The sequence below is a fragment of the Exophiala bonariae genome (genome assembly GCF_035927105.1).
Source record: "Exophiala bonariae strain CCFEE 5792 chromosome Unknown scaffold_22, whole genome shotgun sequence".
Lineage (NCBI taxonomy): Eukaryota > Fungi > Ascomycota > Eurotiomycetes > Chaetothyriales > Herpotrichiellaceae > Exophiala > Exophiala bonariae.
In genome coordinates, this window is record NW_027042497.1 from 337,549 (window position 1) to 358,894 (window position 21,346).

At 49.8% G+C, this 21,346-nt stretch overlaps 8 protein-coding genes across 8 annotated transcripts; 5 read left to right on the forward strand and 3 right to left on the reverse strand.

The window, feature by feature from the left end:
• Positions 1-261: 261 nt before the first annotated feature.
• On the forward strand, positions 262-2,718 carry LTR84_005940 (uncharacterized protein; the record flags this gene model as incomplete). Its single annotated transcript, XM_064849504.1, has 1 exon — positions 262-2,718. The coding sequence occupies one exon, from the start codon at positions 262-264 to the stop codon at positions 2,716-2,718; it is 2,457 nt and encodes an 818-aa protein (XP_064703728.1).
• Positions 2,719-4,957: 2,239 nt separating this feature from the next.
• On the forward strand, positions 4,958-7,852 carry LTR84_005941 (uncharacterized protein; the record flags this gene model as incomplete). The annotated part of the gene is made up of 1 exon (XM_064849505.1): positions 4,958-7,852. The coding sequence occupies one exon, from the start codon at positions 4,958-4,960 to the stop codon at positions 7,850-7,852; it is 2,895 nt and encodes a 964-aa protein (XP_064703729.1).
• Positions 7,853-8,962: 1,110 nt separating this feature from the next.
• On the forward strand, positions 8,963-9,934 carry LTR84_005942 (uncharacterized protein; the record flags this gene model as incomplete). The annotated part of the gene is made up of 1 exon (XM_064849506.1): positions 8,963-9,934. One exon carries the CDS (start codon positions 8,963-8,965, stop codon positions 9,932-9,934), a length of 972 nt encoding a protein of 323 aa, XP_064703730.1.
• Positions 9,935-10,057: 123 nt separating this feature from the next.
• On the forward strand, positions 10,058-11,137 carry LTR84_005943 (uncharacterized protein; the record flags this gene model as incomplete). The annotated part of the gene is made up of 2 exons (XM_064849507.1): positions 10,058-10,799; positions 10,872-11,137. The coding sequence occupies 2 exons, from the start codon at positions 10,058-10,060 to the stop codon at positions 11,135-11,137; spliced, it is 1,008 nt and encodes a 335-aa protein (XP_064703731.1).
• A 1,060-nt stretch (positions 11,138-12,197) lies between these two features.
• Positions 12,198-13,805, reverse strand: LTR84_005944 (uncharacterized protein; the record flags this gene model as incomplete). Its single annotated transcript, XM_064849508.1, has 2 exons — positions 12,198-13,358; positions 13,407-13,805. 2 exons carry the CDS (start codon positions 13,803-13,805, stop codon positions 12,198-12,200), a joined length of 1,560 nt encoding a protein of 519 aa, XP_064703732.1.
• A 715-nt stretch (positions 13,806-14,520) lies between these two features.
• LTR84_005945 (uncharacterized protein) lies at positions 14,521-17,746 on the forward strand (the record flags this gene model as incomplete). Its single annotated transcript, XM_064849509.1, has 4 exons — positions 14,521-15,062; positions 15,115-15,224; positions 15,270-15,498; positions 16,279-17,746. 4 exons carry the CDS (start codon positions 14,521-14,523, stop codon positions 17,744-17,746), a joined length of 2,349 nt encoding a protein of 782 aa, XP_064703733.1.
• Positions 17,747-17,813: 67 nt separating this feature from the next.
• Positions 17,814-18,796, reverse strand: LTR84_005946 (uncharacterized protein; the record flags this gene model as incomplete). The annotated part of the gene is made up of 2 exons (XM_064849510.1): positions 17,814-18,597; positions 18,693-18,796. The coding sequence occupies 2 exons, from the start codon at positions 18,794-18,796 to the stop codon at positions 17,814-17,816; spliced, it is 888 nt and encodes a 295-aa protein (XP_064703734.1).
• Positions 18,797-19,277: 481 nt separating this feature from the next.
• On the reverse strand, positions 19,278-21,133 carry LTR84_005947 (uncharacterized protein; the record flags this gene model as incomplete). The annotated part of the gene is made up of 3 exons (XM_064849511.1): positions 19,278-20,397; positions 20,455-20,936; positions 20,990-21,133. The coding sequence occupies 3 exons, from the start codon at positions 21,131-21,133 to the stop codon at positions 19,278-19,280; spliced, it is 1,746 nt and encodes a 581-aa protein (XP_064703735.1).
• Between the last annotated feature and the right edge of the window lie 213 nt (positions 21,134-21,346).

Genomic DNA, 21,346 nt, shown 5'->3' on the forward strand with positions numbered 1-21,346 from the left:
GAGAAACAAAACCCAGACAGCTCAGAGCTTTCCCATTTTCCTAAATCTTGAATGAACCGCACGGACAGAGTGGTCTGTGTCTCGGTACAAGCTTCATTTCGCTCCTTTGTCTCATCACACTCACCCTCGCCACTCAGGAGCTATTGTCCATTGTTGAACCTTCGGCGACATCAACGACTCCTACAACAAAGAAACTCCATCACCCAAAATTGCCACTACTTATCACAATTCTCACGCCAGATAAGTACCTCCAGCAGGAGGATGAAAGGCTACCAATTCTCGTCGCGCCCCGTCGCGAACCCAGAGTCCGTGATCCAAGGCCCGCAGTACCGGTTCACCGTTCTGAGCGACGCACTGATCCGGTACGAATGGGCACACGACGGAGTCTTCGAGGACCGGGCGTCGACGTTCGCCATCAACCGGGACCTACCGACGCCCAAGTTCCAGAAGATTGAGCGTGACGACGAGCTCGAGATCATCACCGACCACTTCCACATCAGCTACGACAAGAAGCGATTTTCGCCCAGCGGCCTGCTTGCGAGCTTCTCCGCCAAAATCACCCTCTGGGGCGCCCAGTGGCGGTATTCGGATGACGTTGAGGCGTTGAATTTTGCCAATTTGGGGGGCACGGCAAGGACGCTGGATGAGGCGGATGGGAAGATCCCGCTTGGTGTCGGGGTGTTGTCCAAGTTCGGGTATGCCGCTATCGATGATAGTAAGTCGATGTTGTTCGATGGGAAGGGGTTTGTCGCGGGGAGATTACCTGGGGACCGTGTCGATGGGTATCTCTTCGCGCATGGACATGATTACAAGGGTGCGATTAAAGCGTTGTACTCCCTGAGTGGGAAACAGCCACTTTTGCCGCGCTGGGCGCTCGGCAACTGGTGGAGTCGGTACTATCGCTACGAGCAGCAGGAGTACATTGATCTGATGGATTCGTTCAAGGAGAAGAAAATCCCCCTGTCCGTCGCCGTCATCGATATGGATTGGCATTTGGTCGCAGACGACCGTGTGCCTCACGCCGGCTGGACCGGATACACGTGGGACGACAAATTGTTTCCAGACCCGTTGAAGTTTGGCAAAGACCTGCATGACAGAAACCTCAAGATCACACTGAACGACCACCCGCACTCGGGCGTGCACCACCACGAAGACGCGTACGAGGAGATGGCGAAATTCCTGGGCCATGATACCTCACGCAAAAACCCGATCCTCTTTGACCCAACAAGTCCCAAATTCATGGAGGCGTACCTGTCCATCCTGCACCGCAACATCGAAAACGTGGCTTGCGATTTCTGGTGGATCGACTGGCAGCAAGGCGCGCATACGAAAGTCCCCGGCGTGGATCCGCTGTGGCTACTGAATCATTTCCATTTCCTGGACAATGCGCGCGATGGCACGCAGCGGCCGTTGATCTTCTCACGATATGCAGGACCGGGATCACATCGCTACCCTGTGGGATTCTCCGGCGATACCATCACCACATGGGCGAGTCTGGCGTTCCAGCCCGAGTTCACAGCCACAGCGAGTAACATCGGCTACGGCTGGTGGAGCCACGATATCGGTGGGCACATGGGTGGAACCAGAGATGATGAACTCGTGACCAGATGGGTGCAGTTTGGGGTTTTCTCGCCTATCATGCGGTTGCATTCCTCGAACTCACAATGGACGTCCAAGGAGCCGTGGAAGTATCGCAAGGAGTCGGAGATTGTCATCGAGGAATTCATGCGGTTGAGGCATCGACTCATTCCTTACCTGTACACTGCGAACGTGCTCGCCGCCACAAAAGACGAGACGCTCGTGCAGCCGATGTATTGGTCCTTCCCCGACAAGGAAGAGGCGTATCAAGTGCCGAATCAGTACTATTTTGGTGCAGATCTACTGGTTGCGCCGATTGTGACGCCGAGAGACAAGCGGACGAATCTGGGCGCGGTAAAAGTCTGGCTGCCGCCGGATTCGGGCCGTTGGGTGGATATCTTCACTGGAACGGTCTACGATGGGGAGAGGGAGCTGAACATGTATCGACCTCTGCATGAGATTCCTGTTCTGGCTTCCGAAGGCAGCGTCATTCCTTTCGATGCGGATTCCGCTCCCATCAATGGAGGTAAAAACCCTGAGAGGTTTGAGGTGCTGGTCGTGGTTGGCAAAGATGGACAATGCAGTGTTCTTGAAGATCCTGCAGATGACACCACCGAAGTGGAGAAGAAAGCTCCCGAGAGTGGTGAACGCGGTAGCTTGATCCAGTTGGATCAGAAAAAGGGAACACTTACAGCACACGTCACGGGCAGGACCTGGAGTTTCCGCTTCCTTGCACTTGCAGACATACCCAAGAGTTTCAAAGTCGAAGTCGACGGGAAAGACGTGACGAAGGAATCCAGACCACACGTGGAGTTGTTCCCACAAATACCGTCCTTGGTCGTGTCGGTGCCTACATCATCAACATCGTCCAAAGACTCGGACAAGAAGTCCACAATCACCATCTCGCTCGGCGCAGACCCGCAACTCGGCGTGCACGACCACAAACCACGCATCGAGCGAATGCTGCTCGACTACCAGACGGAATTCGACATCAAAGACCGCATCTGGAGTATTGTGGATGACCGCAAGAGCGCGATCAACGTCAAGATGGGCAAGCTCATGAGCTTAAGTATTGACGAGCGCTTCACTGAACCAATTGCTGAATTGATCCTGTCGGATCACAGGGGTATGCATTTGTAGAGGGCACACGGGATTTGAGAGGGAAGGGAAAGGATTACAGTACGAACGAAAAGAAAATAGATTGGGAAGAGAGGGGAAAGCCATATATAGATAGGCTTTGTGGTTACATATATGGATGTATCTGTGAAAATGCCACATCCTGGAGGTCTCCCGGTGCTTAGCTGAGCTTGACGGATGTCTCTGTACCTTGCTTTCCGGAGCTTATAATGACGCTGCACTCGATCTTTAGGAAGGCTTTATGTTGGATTCTTGGGCGGGACCATAATAACAAGATGTAGGAGATGTGTATGGTTTTGTCGCTCATTGTACAGGGCCTGAAGAGTGCGCAAATCATGGAAGCCGTACGAAGCATGCTTTAAGCTTTCGGCTATCACCAATGCCAAGGCGCTGATCCCGACTTCACTCGTCCTTTCTTCTTTCTCCTCGTACTTTCTACTCCTCTCATTCTTGAAAACGGTTCTTGTTCAGAATAACTTTTTCGGCCATTGCAATATCGGTCGTGCTGCTAGGTCGATTTAGTATCTTTCAATGAGTTGGAACACTCGCCTTAGTCCCAGAATGCATGGCCATCACGGTGCGGCCCAGACCCGATTTTGGGTAACGAGGAAGAGTCAAGGTAGGCCGGTTTGTATGCACGGGGCAATATAGAAATGGAACAAAAGAAAGCACTTGGAGTAAACGAGCCGGAATTGTGCGATCAGACAAAGGAATGAAAAGAGAGAGCAGCTGCGATGTCTGTGAGTACTAATTCATAGTTCATGTACCATGTGGAAAACGATGCAAGTTAGCAAACACCGCAGTTTTTGGTCAGCTGGGCAAGATGGTGCTCAACGCTCACCTCAAACAGAGCTCATGGTCAGGTATATATATGCAAGAGAACTTCTTACCTGTGTCTTTGCAGAAAGGCTCACTATTCGCAACCGAGCTATGCAATCACCCGAAGACGAGCTTATTATCAAAATTTATCACGGCACCCACCCTGCTGGAGGATATCGCATACATTCCACGCCGTCTTCAGACAGTGGCAATCAATAATCAAGGAGGATGACGCAAAAACCACAAGCAAGGCACATCCACCCAAAAGCACCAAAAAAGAGAGCATACTGCCAGCGCCCAGATTCGAACTGAGGTCTCTTCGGATTGTTGATTCAGGATAATGATCATTCGACGAGACATCGCACATGTACAAGTATACAACCCACCAGCCAGATTGATCAATTTCTCTGTACTAGCAGGACCTGACAATAGCTCTGTCTCGAAGCTGAATTCCCACAACGAAACGTGCTAACCACTGCACTACGCCAGCTTATGTTGACCGAAATCTGGGACTTCTGGTCTAAGTATTGAAGGGACTTGGATGCGGGACTGCGTCCACCCGAACAGTGAATGCTTGGTTGTGTCACAGCCTCGTCAATAACCGAGGACTCACCACTCCCTCGGGCAAGGCGCTAACCAAAAAGGGGTTTATATCAATATATTGTAAGTGAATATTTGCCATTGTTCTCGAGGTGGCCTCAATCAAACGCCCCAGTCACTGCGTACGATTGCACTAGTCTGAACAGTTGCTGTGCCCTTTCTTCTTGCAACAACAGAATATTTCCTGTTTCTCGCTCGCATTATCTGTTTTCCTTTAATCCTTTCTTTTCACCCACCATCGCAAGACAAACGCCTTTCTCCAGTTCCTTCTCCAGTTCCTTTTCCCATTTCTTACCTTTCTCATTGCCACTACAAAACAAGCCTTTTCCTCCATCACACGCCAAAGCCATTTCCTGACACGATTCCAAAACGATTCACCCACAATTAAGCACGGCTTAATAGAATTTCACTAGAATTATACTCACCAACCCTTGCACAGTCATCTATCATGAACGTCATAGAAGATCCCTACGGCGCTCCTCCTTTCGGTTGCGATGGACGCGTCAACAACAGATTCTATCGCACGTTTTTGGAGCGTTTAATATGGAAACAGTTCCAAATTCATCCCTGCGATCAAAAAGAAATGTACAAGACAGCTGGCTACATAGTCTTGATACTATTCATCTTGATCTTCGTCTTAATTTTCGTCATATTCCGTCGTTGGATCTGGGCTACTGCTCGCCGTCAAATCAATTCGGTTACAACAGCTGCACCAGGCCTTCTACGCCGCCTGGGCGTTTCTCTGTTTAATGTTATTCTGGACATACCGACTTTTTTGACCTTTGTCTTGGTCTGGTCGTGGACACAACTACCCCAACTCTTCATGGCAAGTTACAACGGCCACTGGGCACGCTGGATGCCGTCTACTCCTGAAGTCTCTGCGGGCCCTGAACTGGGTCCTGAAGCTCCTGCCGCACCTGAATCCACTGCGAAAGCTCCTGCGGCTCTGGCTCGGGCTGTAGAACCGGAACCTGACCAACCGACTCCAGTAAACCCCCCTGCGGCACTGGCTGCGGCTGCAGAACCGGAACCTGGCCAACAGACTCCAGTAAACCCTCCTGATGCATATCTTTTCCCTCTGCCTACATTTAGCGCCCACCTCGCCGCCCAACAAGGCAGAACAATGAGAGATATCGCGAACAGCAGCGCCGGCTCATCTATCAGACATGCTATCAGACCCATGACTGTCGTCGGGCAGACGCATGCAGAGCGAGATCTCAGCAAATTGCATCGCTTTTGCGAGAAATTGCGTGACGAACAGCTCCTTTTCAAAAAGGTACTGGAAGATATTCTCGCCGAGACGCACGACTTGAACACGACTATCCAAGAGCTTCTGGCCGCTGTTGATGAGGACGCCATCCACAAAACCGTCAAAACTGCCGTTGGAAATTCCACCAAGGATCTGAATGCTAGAGTAGTAGCCGCCGTTGCAAACGCTGTCCAGTTGTCATCGACTTCAGCTAGCTCTGAGAAGCCTTCCAAGAGCATCGACTCGAAGACAAATTCGGTCAAGTATGAGGCCAAGATCAAGTCATTGGAGGCCGCCAACCAACAAAGCAATGCTAAGAACAAGTCATTGGAGGCCACTATCCAACAAAGCGAGGCCAAGCACAACGAAGCCACCGCCCGATCCCAAAAGGAGCTGACTGCCAGTCATCAAACCCTAAAGGCAACACAAGGCCAGCTCAATGTCGTTCGGGAGTCCCTCGTACTCCAAGATGCTTCATTCGAGGCTAAGCAGAACGAGTGGAATCAAATTTTTGCTCTGAAAGCTGCGGAGGTTGTTAGTGCGCGGGAGACCGCTGAGAAGATGGGACAAGTACTTGAAGAAACCAAGAGTGCTCTTGCCATGACGACTGCCGATTTGGAACCAGCAAATAAGTCCCTCGATGCGCTGAAAGAGTCCGCTACTTGCAATTCTGCGTCTGAGATCGAGGCGACCAAGGCTTCCAATGCAATACTTGAAGCCCAGTTGCTTGAAAGCCAGGGTAGGGAGGCCAGCCTTGCTGAGAACGCCAGAAATCTGGAACAGGCCAATGAAGCCCTTAGAAACCAAGTGGAAGAGTTAATGGCTCCAAAGCAAGAGAGTAACTCGGCGCCCAATGATGGTAGCGCTCAACTCCAGTACCTTCAAAATTCACTGGAACTTTCGAATAAAGAGATTGCCGATCTTCAAAAAGTTAACAGTACTCTAATGACTGAAGGGCAAGCGCTTCTCGAGCAAAGAAACGAGTTAGACACTAGATGTCAAGCGGCCCAAAAGGAGAGAGACGAATTCTTCAAGGGAGGTCACGCACTGCAGAACCGACTCTCTGCTGCTGATGAAGACATCAAGGGCATTGATAAAGTCTGCCGAGAGCAAGCTGTTCAGATCGGCAAATTGCAACAAGAGTTGATTGGTTCACACAAACGTTGCGAGACTTTCGGCACTCAAGCTGCCGATCTTCAAGAAAAGTTACAGTTGGCCAGGGCAGCTGGTGCACAAGCCGTGGCTCTTGCAGCCCAAGAGAAAGAAGCAAAAATCGCCCGACTTGAGGCAAGACTGCAGGCCAACCAGAATAACGTGGTTGCAACACCAAGCACTCCGTTCCCCAAGGCTCAGCATGCTCACCTGTTCTCACCCGGTCCTAGGGACAAACCACACTCGCCCAACGCCGCAAAAGCAGCCTTTGCTGTGTTTGAGAAGGAAAAGGGAGCGTTAAAAGAGCATATTAGGACCCTCACCACTCAGCTCGAAAATGTCACAAGGGAAAGAGATGTCTTGCTCGAGAAAGCAGAAAATCATCAAATGGAGATCGCATTGTTTGAACAGGGTGCACAAAACGATTCTTCAGAATTTCGAGCACTTGACGTGGCGAAGACAAGAGCCGACCAAGACAAAGAGGAGCTTCAACACAAACTCGAGATTGCGAATATGGTTGTTGCTGCCCAAAGAAGCGTCCTGGAGAACGATCAAGCTGTCAATCCACAGAAGGAAAATCTGAAGCGGGTTGCAAGCGTCGAGCTCGAAAATGAGCAAGGAATAACCAAGGTCCGCCGTATGGCGGCGTGCTTTGATACAGTCTTCCCACATGGTTACAATCGCATCCAGACCTCTGGCGAAGGACTGCTTTGTGGTATTCGCGCACTCGTCAGCAGTATGCAGGCGCAACATCCAAACACTGAACCTGTCACGTTTGACCAACTGTACCAGATGCTTCACGACACCGATTATCGGGGCCTGGTCGGGCAGTTTGGACCGATGAGTGAGAACAATTTCCGCGCCGACGAGCTCGCCCTGATGATTCACCTGTTCTACAGCCTGTACGATCTCAATGTTCACCTTGGCATCGTCCAACCGGGTCAGGAACCCCTGCTCATCCCTGGAGAAGACAGCGAGCGACTAGACCGAATCACGGTCTGGATCTACAACGACCGTGCTCGAGAGTCCGCTGCAGCTCAGGGCATCAATCCAGACGCGCCGGGCCATATCATCTACAACCATTACGAAGGTCTCCAGCCCACTCAAGCGCCAGAATCTCAGCTCCTCCTGCAACAAGCCCCTTCCGACGGTGTCCCAACGAGAGCCGCGCCAGGGTCCAGAAACATTGCGAACGCGCGTGGCCGTACTGCACGGCTCCGCAGCCCCACCAAGCCTCGCATGCAAGCAAACAATCCGTTCGCTGCTTTGTTCAAGCCCGGCCCCATGCAGACCGGCGGCACCGGTGAGGAAGATTAAATGCCTCTTCTTACTCCTCAGTTGCTCTCTAGCGCTGGAACCCACCATATAACCACCATAACTTCAACACGATGAACAGCTGCTTTGAAGCGCTGGCAGCACCATTTTTCCTGTCACAATGAATGTAAGATTATGAACAATGAACACCGAATGAACCAACGAACGAACGAACGAACGATAGAAATACCCATGATGACATCAGCGTCAATCTTGAGCACAAAGAGGCAACAAAGCCCAGTGCCACGGGTCTTGACGAATTGGATAGAGCTGCATTGATTCTTACTCAGTGTACAGCACAGAAAAGAACACGAGTTCGAACCGAAGAATATATGCCAGTGACGAAAGTCACCCATCAATCAAAACAGTGATTGTAATTACTCTTTGTAACATAGAAGATCTGATTGTATACCTAATGTGTTTAAGGAGACGAACTTTCCAGTCCAACCTTTCTCTTTCTTCTGACTCTGCAGTATCGATATTGATACTAAAGTGGCAAGATAATTCAGACCGATTGAGGTGTTTTAACACGCCGCAATTTCTTCACGCGACTCGTCGCTTCGCAGGCCTTGATTTTATTGTGCTTCGAAAGCAATTCATCTAGGTACGGACCTTGATAGATTCAAGGCGTGAGCTAATGTAATGAAGAGTGAATCCTAACTTTGGTCAGCTGTGCTGAACAGACCTGGGTGCAGCTTGACAGTCTACGACTAGATGCAATGAGATGAGCTCATCAAAAGGACGTCATGCGCGTATTGTAATTCGGTGAGAACGGGTTGCCCAACTGATGGCTGATGATCAGGTACATGTTTCTCTGAGTATATCTCGTCCAACCGATATTCGATATTCGATTTTCGATTCTCTTTCAGGGTCTCTCCTGTCCCATGCCCGTGCCTTCCTCGTATTGCTCCTCCCTTAGTCATCTCCTTGCCAGTCCTCGTGACACCACCAAATTCCCTATTGGGCTTCACGTCTCACAAGAAACCTTCAGAGCTGTACAGCCGACTCCCTCCTTACTTCTTCCATACATATCGTCGATTCTCCCTCACTCGGGGCTTTAGTGTTCACCTAATTCAACCTTTCTCCCCTCGTCGAACAACAAGCATTCAAACCATGGGTGAGGTCATCACCACTTCCCTCCCACTTCAGATTGAAGATTATGGCCTGATTGGCGATATGAGAACTTGCGCTCTGGTCGGCAAGAATGGCAGTATTGACTACATGTGCTGGCCTAAATTCGACTCTCCCTCTACCTTCGGCAGAATCCTCGACACCAGCCAAGGCGGAGGCGGCCATTGGAGCATCAGTCCACGACACAGTACCCTCTGCAAGCAGAACTACCGCACATCTTCAAATATCCTACGCACCAAATGGATCGATGAAGATGGCGTTGTTGACTTGACCGATTTCTTCGCCCTTTCCAAGCACAACAAGCTGCTGCAGGGAACTGGCTCTACCTTGGTCAGAAAGCTGGATTGTGTTCGTGGTTCCATGTCTATCGACATTGAGCTTAGTCCGAAGCCTGGCTATGCTCGATCTCAGGGTTCGATGCAGTTTTCAAAGGTAAAATCTGAAGGAGACACTTATTCTCAGTCTCTATCGTGGGTCCCAGCGAACGACGATCCTTCCGAAGGCTTCCAGTTCTTCATCAGCTACTGTACGCGCGACCGACCTCTCGCAAATCCTCCATCCATGTTCCGGAACGAAATTTCTTCCCACGATACTGTACATGCACACTTTGAGCTGCAAGAAGGTCAGCGTATTATGATGGTGATGCATGACGAGAAGCTCACCCCATATCTGGACAAAGATCTGTTCCAAACACTGGAGGACGAGACTTACAAGTATTGGACCAACTGGATTCGAGCTTGTCATTACCGTGGTCGGTTCCAGCAAGAAGTCGAACGCAGCATGCTCATTTTGAAACTCCTCACTTACGAGCCCACGGGCGCCATTGTTGCCGCACCAACATTTTCACTGCCTGAGGCTATTGGCGGCCCCCGAAATTGGGACTATCGGTATTCGTGGGTTCGAGATTCTAGCTTCACAATCTGTAAGGTCACAAATTTCCTACTGAGAGCATGATAGAGTTCGTGACCACTAACCCGGCCTTTTCTTTTGCCCCGTTGCCTAATGTATGCAACGAGGAGCGCCGCGAAGAATAGTCTCCATCTGCTAATCAGAGTCCTTCTAGACGTCTTTCTCAAGATGGGTTTCCCAGTCGAAGCTGAAGCATACATCAATTTCATTTTCGCTCGTATCGCTGAATGGCGCAAAGTTGCAGAGACTTCGACAAAAGTTCATCACCTGCCACTGATGTTTAGCATCGATGGCTCAACCGATCTCCCAGAATTGGAACTTGATCATTTGTCTGGCTATCAAGATTCTCGACCAGTCCGCATTGGCAATGCCGCAACAGACCATGTACAGCTTGACATCTACGGTGAGTTGATGGACTCAATCTATCTGTACAACAAGCATGGCAAACCGGTTTCATATGCTCAATGGCTGGATGTTCGCTATATTACCGACTTTGTCTGCAAAGTGTGGGACCAACCAGACATGTCAATCTGGGAAGTCCGTGGGCAGAAACAAAACTTCGTCTACTCCAAAATGATGCTCTGGGTGGCTGTCGACCGGGCACTTCGTCTGTCCGAAAAGCGGAACTTCCCTTGTCCCAATCGCCTCAAATGGCTTGAGACCCGCGATACAATCTATGAGCAGGTGATGCAGCGCGGCTTCAACTATGACTTGAATTCCTTCGTTCAAAGCTACGAGTCAAACACAACACTCGACTCTGCTGTTCTTGTCGCACCTTTGGTTTTCTTCATGTCCCCTAATGATCCTCAATTCATCGGTACGCTCGATCGTATTCTTAGAAGTCCCGAGAAAGGTGGTCTCACCTCCGCCGGATTTGTCTTTCGATATGACCACGAAAAGACTGACGATGGTTCGTACTATCATGTTATCTCCCACTTCCCTGTATATTTGAGCTAGCTAACCCTCTCATGCCCATTCATAGGCGTTGGTGGTCGCGAAGGAACCTTCGTCATGTGCACGCTCTGGCTAATCGAAGCCTTAGTGCGGGCAGGCAAATACAGCAAGCAATATCTCGCCACAGCAACCACCATGTTTGAGACTGTCACCAACTTCCGCAATCACTTGGGAATGCTCTCCGAGGAAATCTCCCTCAGCGGCTCTCAATTAGGAAACACACCACAGGCATTCAGCCACCTAGCTTACGTCTCTGCTGCTTTGAATTTAGAGAGAGTTGGGAACCGTGATTGATGACATTTTGTGTTACGCAAGCAGCCTCTCGCTATTCATATTGCTGTCTCGGTAGTCAGCCTCGTTCGGCTTCAATCACAGCCATTCATTTCCCCGAATAGTCCTCTAGCTTCAATAGCACTCATTACCCTGAACAGTCCTCCAGCTTGAATAACCTCTCAGCCCATCCTCAGCATCATCTTGTGTCGGTTCTTGATCTTCGAGGGCCATTTGAGAATCTTGCGCTGACTCCTCCTGTCCTCTCTCTAGTCCCTTTTCTGAACAGTGACATGAGATTGGGGGTTTTTACAAAATCGGTTCAGGGCTCTCCGGGTGCCTGCGCCTGTGCCTCGTGACTGGCGACCAATCTTTCCATTCGTGATATAAGATGGCTCTGGGAGGATATGATCCCGTTCAATTGGCTGTGGTGTTCTTTTTTCTCCTTCCAATCCCTCACTTGCGTAACTGTGTATGTAGTTGCCCACACTGCCATGAGTGCAGTACTCACTGTAGGGAGGATTCTGTCCCAATATAAGAAGGGGGAGGCATGATCTCTTGGTAATTGGATGGGAAAGTTGAATGGAGTGATTTGAAAGTTGAGTGCTGAAAGCTGAAAGTTGAGATTTGAGATTTGAGATTTGAAACCTGAAAGTTGATTAAAAGATAGAAGGAGAGTACAAAGAGCATGTTAAGGACCTCTTTTAATCTGAAAGAAACGTTAGACTGTTGTTTAAATGCCTCGTTGTTGCCATGTCGTTGCCTGGGACCTGAGTGTAGTAGAGTTTTGTAGATCACTAAAAGCTATCTTTTAACTCTATATACCCAAAAGCCTGCACAACAAATGCCGCAATAATGAGTACAATAGCTTGTAAATGCCAATAACTATGTGTTCGCGGACATCTTATACAAGATTAGGGTTCACTACAATATGTTGTACAGAATTCCTGGCCAAGAATGGTGAATTAGTCCGGCGAAAAAGGGAGCTGGTACAAGGTAGAGTATTGATTCAAGTACACAGTGAGGTGATGCGCAAATTATGGTATACACCGAGTATAGAGAAACCCATTAGACCCTGCTCATTTTACTCCTTCCACTTCTCCAGATCCTCCATAATCTCTCTTTCCGCGCTCGCCACATTTCCACCTGAGTTTGCCAAGATCTCATTATACGTCCTCTCATTCTCTTTCACCAACGGACTCTCACTGCAAAACAACAAGTTAATCTCCTCCAAGCTTCTGCCCTTTGTCTCTGGGAAGAAGAACCACACCAGCGGCACACTCCCGAAGTTAAAGGCACCAAACACAATCAGAGTCTTCCATCCCAACGTAGCAAACATGGACGGGATCACCAAAGTAGTAGTACCACAGCCGACAGCCCATCCAAACACACCGAATGCATTTCCGCGTGCACGCATCTCTTGCGGCCAGATTTCAGTGGGATAGATGAAAGCGATCATCAGCACCGTCTGAGCGAAGAACCAAGTGTAAATGAAGACCATGGCGACGGAAGCTGCTCCATAAGCGCCCGAATTGGCTGGGTGAAGTTCACCAAGACGCGATAAACCACCTGACAGGAGCAATACAGCGCCCTGCACAATGAAGCCGACGAGCAGTGACGGCCGACGGCCATAGCGGTCGATGGTGAAGATTGCTGCCAGTGTTCCGATGATACCGACGACCTGAATGATACCAGCAAGCAAAGACGCTTTCTCGGTGGAGAAGCCGGCTTGCTCGAACATAATACTGGCATAGACCGTAATGGCGAGAATGCCGGTCCACTCCATCATCATCATGATCCCAACGGCAAGTCCAATGCGACGCCCAAGGTGGAGTTTGCCGGAATGGCGTCCCCATAGGAAGAGATTGTGTAGAGAGTAGCGTGGGCTGCGAGCTGAGCTAACGATAGAGTCAAGCTGAGCGATCTCAGCCTGGAGGGTGGGATCGTTCAAGTCGACGTCACCTCGGACTTTGGCCAGGATCTCAAGAGCTTCGTCACGGCGGTCCACCGTCAGTAGGTACCGGGGTGACTCTGGTAGGAAGCCCACTGTGCCCAGAACGATGGCAAGCGGGACGATTTGAAAGGCCAGGGGAAATCTCCAGCGGAAGTCTGTAGTATTGTTTCGTAGAGCGTAGCCGATCCAATAAGCAATCACAATACCAACATAATTGGCAGCAAAGACAAGGGCAAATGCTGAACCTCGGTTGTGTGCTTGCGCGAGTTCGCTGATCCATGCCGGGATAATCTGGAGTATGTCAGTGCTGTATCACATTTAAACATAGAAGTGTCATACCGTGTTGATGAAACCAATACCTAAACCACAAATTGTCCTCGCCACTATAGTCATGCTGGCGTTTTGTGATCCAGCCTGTAAAGCTCCCCCAATAATGGCGAGAAAGCTTCCCAGAGCAACAGCTTTCTTGCGACCGTAGAGATCTCCGATTTTCCCACCACAGAAGCATCCGAACATGGCGCCGAAGTAGTAGACGGCCACGAGGCCGCCTTGCTTGGTGGTGTTACTGACTACACCATCAGAGCCAATGCCGACAGTGTCAATGTAGCCCGGTGTGCCGTTGACTGCGCCCATGACACCTTGGTTGTAGCCTTCAAAGATGAGGGAGACGGCGGAGAAGAGGTTGAGAATCCAGAGCAGGGCGGACCCTGGAAGGGCCCTCCAGGGTTTGAAAGCCATGTCTATGAGGCCGTCTTAGTACAAGAGGAGTATCTAGGGCCAGGAAGCCAGACGTGCGAAGTCTTCTGATAGAACAGTGGTGATGGTGAAATGTGATGCTGCATGGTCTGGGGATGCCAGTTGACCACGTTATATATTCGCGAGGCCTCGTACGGTGGTTTTGACCCTTTGACCACCTCCCACGGCACACAATTTCCGAAGAACAGTTCCTGATTCGACCGGACGAACTCCTCCATGATCCGAAGTGTAAACCCACCCGCCTTCAAAAGACTGGCGATTCTGTGGGGTACATCCGATTCAATCCTGGAGATGGCACCTGGGGTTTAACCAGGTCCAGATGTGCCAAAATGCCAGTGCACCGGGTCGAACATTCCGTCCAAAGCATTTCATTACGTGCACGGTTGAAAGATTATAGAATGTTGCAGCCGTTTAGCCGCATGCCAAGTGATCCATGTGAGCAAAAGAATTGACAAGCGAGGAGAATTTAGATGGAAGAAGCAGACAGCTGCCCCTTAACCATTTACACGGATTGCCTTTTAGCCGTTCAGGCGGAGTGGCGCAACTCCAATGCGGGGGGAAGGGTGGATTATATGGAGGACATTTATTCACATACGACATCGGTCATGTGATTGGAGTTGATCAGAGTCTGTATGTAGAACAAAAAGCGTGAAAATACTGGTAGATGCCTTTGTAGCAAAACATCACTCTCGATAATATGGCTGTAAAGATCCTAGACCACGACGGACGTGAGGTCGAGCACGGGCGAAAGAGGCTGTCTACTGGTGTGCGTCTACATTATTACACAGCAGGGTCAGGACCAGCACTATTGTTGCAGCATGGCATACCCAAAACATCATACTACTGGCGAAAAGTCGTACCACGGCTAACCAAGAACTTTACTATCGTTGTTCCAGATATGAGAGGCATTGGTGACTCAACCCACCCAGATTCGGGTTATGATATGCCCACCGTGGCTGATGACATTGCCGAATTGATGCAACAGCTGGGTCATAACAAATTTCATATAGTTGGCGAAGACTGGGGGGCAGCAGCGGCGTATCAGGTTGCTGTTCGACACTCGGAGAGAGTGTTGAGTCTAGTATTCCAGGAGATGTTGCTTCCAGGCCTGGGTCTGGAGGAATGGGCAACCTTTGAATCTTCGAGGCCAGAAACACATCTATGGCACGTTGCGTTCTATCACGTACGTGATGTGCCGGAATTGTTGATCACTGGAAGGGAGAAGGAGTACTTTACCTGGTGAGTGAATGCAAAGAGGATGCCCTTGTACTACCCGCTAATATTGCCACAGGTTTATCAAGAACGAGGCTCATGATCCGACATCGATCGATGATGATGCTATTGAAGAATACGTCAGAAGCGCATCACAGCCTGGTGGATTGAGAAGTATCTTTGGTATTTGTAAGTTCAATATTCGTCCACAAAGACTACGCTGACACTCCACAGACCGAGCCACAGAGCAAAATGTGAAGGCAAATAAGGAGTCTGCCAAATCAAAGCTTCAACTGCCCGTACTCGCCGTCGGCAGCAAGGATTTCATCGGCCAGGAAGTCGAGAAGCAGATGAAGAATGTTGCCATTAATGTTCAGTACAAGGAGCTCAAGTATGGCCACCAACTTGCAGAAGAATGCCCGGATAAACTATCCGACATCTACCTAGATTTCCTCAAGTCTCTGTGAGTTTGATTTATTAGGGCTGGGAGTCAGGAACTGAGAAAACCTTGGTCAGGAAATTTACTTAGCTTTGGAATATTCGCCTTCTACAATTCAAAAACCTGAACTGTCTGGACGACACCTTCTGTAGATGGTCACGACATTGCTCTAATCGTCCTAGAAATTGCCGCTACTTGCCTGACTGCTCAATTTCCGGTCTTGTCGAACAAACCCTGCCGTACCTTTTACAAGACACTACTAACCTCTTAATCTGCTCGGCTGAAGGCTGCAAGGTCTCCCCACCATGGGACACACATTGAAGAGATCCTACAGGCACCAATGGTACACTCGTGCCAAGAGATGGTTCATTATTGGCCTCAATGAGCACAAGGCTGCTTAAAACCAAGATTACTTATCACTAATCTTGATCACATGGTCGAATACTTGCTAATTACTGAGCGGTGGGGAGCTTTTCAACATTATTGTAACCCTACGATCTTGATTGGAAGTTTCAATGGTGCAAGATAAACACCAGAATTATGTTCGGCTAATGGGCCGATCACTCGGAAGAGCATCCGTGAGAACAGCACATGACCCACTGACGGACATAATGTAGCGCTGATGACCGCCTCGCGATTCAAATGCCTAACGGGTATCGAAACCCCTTCACAGGGATGACTGTGACTTCTAAAGAAGAGGCTTCATCCAGGTCCATGGTTTTCGGAGACTATGGCTTGCTCTAGCCTTCGAAGACAGGCTTTCCCGAGGGCCTATGGCTTCCCTCACTCACCTCATTTCTGTAGGGCAACCATCGCACGGTTTGGAAACACTACAAAAAACACGAAAGAATACGCAGCGACCTTACGTTCGGAGAAAGAATCGGATTTCGAAGCATCCAGTCACCATGAGAGGCAAGAAATCACGGTGAATGCATCTCAAAGAAGACCATTCAGGAAAATTCCACTCTCGGATCTCTTACGATCGTTTCTCGTTCTATCAGTTGCAACCTTACCGCAACCCATGCTCCTTGCTTTGATCAAGGCCGTTAAAGCTCGCTCAGATCTTCTCGACCGGAGTAGGTTGCTGAGATGGCTAGTCCATAACACCTTCTACAAGCACTTCTGCATAGGTGCAAACCAGAGCGAAATCACATCTAACACAGCTGCGATGCGGCAGAAAATGGGTGTGAATGGCGTGATTCTGACTTACGCAAAGGAGGCAGCAGCCAGACCAGCATCTGCTAAGTTGGGTACACTGACACCCACGGATGAGGATCTCAACAATTGGGTCCAATCAAACCTCCAGACAATTGATATGCTCTTTCCGGGTGACTACATTGCATTGAGAGTCACGGGAGCGGGCCAAGCTTCCGTCGACCTTCTCGAGCGTTATACCGCGGTATGCAACTGGGATTCAGGATCACCAAGTACGACTCCCGAGATCGACTCAAGTTTGAAGCAAGAACACCAACTCCTTGAAGATTCGATGCGACAGATCTGCGCCAGAGCCCAATCGAGACAGGTTCGGATATTGATCGACGCTGAAGGCTCCAAATACCAGCGTGCTATTGATGAGATATCGCTGAATCTAATGCCAGAATTAAATCCACGTAGAGAGGACATTGGGCGAGTCACAATTTTCAACACGTATCAAATGTATCTTAAGAGCAACATCGACAAAATCAAGCGCCATCTCCAGCATTCAATCGACCACAACTACACTCTTGGGCTAAAGCTTGTCAGAGGTGCTTACATGTACGTTGAGCCCAGTCGTGCGATCATCCACGATACGAAACAGCAAACCGACGACGCCTACGACGCAGCCGTGAGGTTCCTACTGGACAATCAAGGCAGTGCTCCTGGAAGGCACCAGAAACAGTCCGGCGCCGCAAGTATAGATATCCTGCTCGCAACCCATAACACCCATAGCGTCCAGGAAGCCTTGAGACAGTACAAAGCCAACACCAGAGCCAAGGAGATGGTTCGTGGTCTCGGATTTGCACAGCTCATGGGCATGGCGGACGAGCTTTCGCTTTCGCTCGCAGCACAGCTGGGGCAAACTACCCCTGAGCAAGCCCGTGAGGCTGTGAAAGACTCAATGCCGACTTATCCAGAACTCAGCGTCTACAAATATACCGTTTGGGGTACACTCTCTGACTGTTTGTTATACATGCTTCGACGAGCAGAGGAGAACAGCGACGCTGTGACGCGGAGTCGTGCGACCGCAATGGCTGTGCTGAAGGAGATTCTGAGAAGACCGTTGTTGCTTTAGCATATATATACACATGATCTATGAACACGTATGAATGATAACTCTGTACGTAATCACGACGCTATAATCACACCTGTACAGTTGCACGCCATCCATTCACGTTCGAGCCAGATGGGTCTCTTCCGGAACCTCCCACCCAACCCCTGAGCGCCCCTCTCATCTCCGTATTCAACACCCCACCCACCCCGAAAGCAGGTAGAATCCTCATCATGCGCGTTGGCACCGCGGCAGGTAGGTCCCTACCCACTCTCGCAAGGCGATCCGCGAAACCCAGGCCTGCATGAGATCGGTTATACAGATCCAGCGCAAACAGATGGATCGGCGTGCTGACGAACTGGACCATGACAGGTAGAATGAGTTGCGAGATTCGTGCTCGTGCCTCGGGTTTACCCAGTAGGAGTTGGTCCTTGACGCTGTCAGGGAGTTCTTCGAGCCGCGCTGAGAGAATCGGCGGGCACACAAAGCAGGCGTAGATGGTCAGGACATCGCGGAGTGTAAAGATGGCATAGCTTATCCGCGGGACTGGTTTTGGTTTTATCGCGGCGCCGAACATCTGGGTCAGACAGGAGTCTTTGTAGACCGTAAGAGCGGTACTAATGGCTGAGACGCCGATGAGCTTGGTTGTCGTAGGCGATATTGCTGGAGGATTGGTGTTGTCTTTGTTAAAGTGCTCTTGGAGAGTATCGATCGCATTGGCGGTCGAGTAGGTGCCAAGATAGACGGCGAAGAGAAGTCGTGATGTCCTGGTGGTGATGTATCTATGTGGTGAAAAAAGGAGCGGTTTGAAGCTGTTCCATAGGATCGGCAATATGTGTTGCCGCTGGGTTGATGAGGCGACGCGAATGACGGAGCTATATGAAGTCAGCCAGTCCAAGAACAGGTCAGATGGTTGGTGCTTGGGCAGGCGATCTAGAATATGAGCCTGAAGACTGTGGGCAAGGCTTACCTATCTACCACTGCCACCAACGGCGACACCGCTATCGATGCCGATGCCGCGGCGGTGACATCGCAGAGCAGGTGTGATGTCAATCCTCTGTGGTCCTCAGGCATAGATGAGTGCTAGTAAGACTCATAGTGATACGCGAGCTGAGTGTGATTACGACTTGAAGCATATCAAATGCTACCTTTACTGGCACTAGCAGGCGGTTCGACAGCCTTAGGAGACACTTCGGATGCGAAGCCGGGTGGTGGGAATCTCGATTTCGGCAAAGCCGAACATGCATAAGTCCGTGTTGGTTGGCATGCAGATCACTACGATAGGACTATCTTGCACTGATATCATCACTTTAACCGCAACTTGATTGGAGAGCATAACAATACTACATGTAGAAATGCTTTCCTTTCGACGGCTCTGATACCAAAAAGAGAGAAAGCTGCTGATGGAAGAAAACTAAACGGGCAAGGCCGCTCCGTATCTGCAAAGAGCTTTATCGAAGAACGTAGCATTCTATCACGTGGGACATGTTACATGGAGATATCAACGCGCTGTTTATGCAAATTGACTACCTATGTCCCATCCAAGATTATTATTCTACGCATTACTCGGGTACAAAACATTGTCCAGCGTGTGGTACTCCTCCTTCAGCGTCCTCGGTGCTGTGAATCGCATCAACATATTTGCGCTGCCGGCCTTGTCATTCGTACCACTGCTTCTCGACCCTCCAAATGACTGCTGGCCAATAACGGCTCCAGTAGTCTTGCAGTTGGTGTAGAAATTGCCTGCCGCGTAGCGTAGACGATCTTCAGCCTTGCGTATCGCGGTAATATCATTCGCGAAGATCGCGCCGGTGAGTGCGAATCCCCCGCCCTGTTTGTCGATCGTGGTTAGGAGTGAGTCGAACTCGGCATCAGGGTAGACGTAAGCGGCCAGTACGGGGCCAAAGAGCTCTTGATCGAAAAGAGGATGATCGAGCGTCTTGGCGGAGTAGATGGTCGGGTCGATATAAAAGCCTTTGCTGGAGTCATAGGTACCACCTACGATCAATTCGAGTCTGTCATCCTTATTGGCAGCATCAATCGCCTTGGTGATTTTGTTAAAAGCTTCCCGATGAATCACTGGGCCAATGAAGCTTCCAAAGTCCTCAGGTGCGCCGACTTTGACACTACTCAACTCCTGCTTCATTTCCGAGAAGAATTCTTCCGCACGGCTTTGTGGGATGTAGATGCGTGAACACGCAGAGCATTTCTGGCCCGCATACTCGAATGAAGCACGGATGGTATGCTTCACAGCATTGCTGATATCGGCAGAAGAATGGATCAGGTGGAAATTCTTGCCCGAGGTCTCTGCGACCAGCCTAGGGAAATCACGGTACTTTTTCTCTCGCACACCATCCGCAACCTGACCGTATAGGCTGCGGAATACATCCGAAGAACCGGTAAAGTTGATAGCGGACAACTCAGGATGCGAAAGTGCAATTTTAGTGACCATTTGTGCATCACCATTGATGAACTGGACGACGTTTGCAGGCAGGCCTGCCTCACGCAGAATTTTGTAAACCAAGTAGCTGGCATAGATGTTTGATGGAGAAGGTTTCCACAGAACAACATTGCCTAGAATCGCTGGACCAGAGATCAGATTTCCACCAATCGCAGTAAAATTGAACGGTGAAATCGCATAGACAAAGCCCTCCAATGGACGCCAGTCGGTTCGCCTGGTGGCCGAGATGTCAGTATACTAAGAGAATTTGCAAGAACACGAGGAGACCTACCCTGCTTGGCCACGCTCATTCAAAGTTGGTTGTTTGGCATAAATCTCATCCGCATACGCCACGTTGAACCGGAAAAAATCCGCCAACTCCGCAGCAGCATCAATCTCCGCCTGCCAGGCATTCTTGCCCTGTCCGAGCATCGTGGCAGCCATAATTTCAAATCGGTACTTCTTCGATATTAACTCTGCTGCTCTGAGGAAAATAGCCGCTCGATCCACAAATGGCGTGTCCTGCCATGCCTGTTTGGCTTTCAATGCCGCTTCAATAGCGCCAGAAACGTCTTGTTCTGTTGCTGGGTTGTATGTTGCGAACACTGAGGCTGCCTCTGAAGGCATGAAAGTTTCAGACTCGGGCTGATTGGCTTGTGCTGTCGTTTCCTGTCCATTTTTTATGGAAGGGACTCGAACTGGTATCCTTGGTCGTAATTCCTGAAGTGCTGCGATTAATTTCTCCCGTTCTGGCGATGATGGACGATAATGTAACTGTAGAAGCGTCAGCAACCTCGAGCCTGAAGCATTCTTTCATCAAACCCTACGTTCGCTTCGTTGAAAGGCTTGGGAGTTTTGTAGCTTCCGGCCGTCGATATGAACCTCCTCGATGTCGTCAATGATCTCGGAAGAGAATCTGATATAAGATTGTGTGAGGCTCTGCTTATCTTGAGTGCAGTGCGTGTTGACATGTTGTCGAGTCGTTGAGGGTATACAATGAAATGCCAAACGCAATAGTATCTTTATGCCGAGACCCTTCCCACTTCCTTGACGAGAGAAATGAGTTGACTGTGATGTTGAGGAAGTTTGATCTCTCTAAGCTGGGATTTTGAATTGTTTCAAATTTAATCGTGATTTCCTGATGGCAAGAAGTCCACGGCGTCGGAGTCAAGAACGAGACGGCT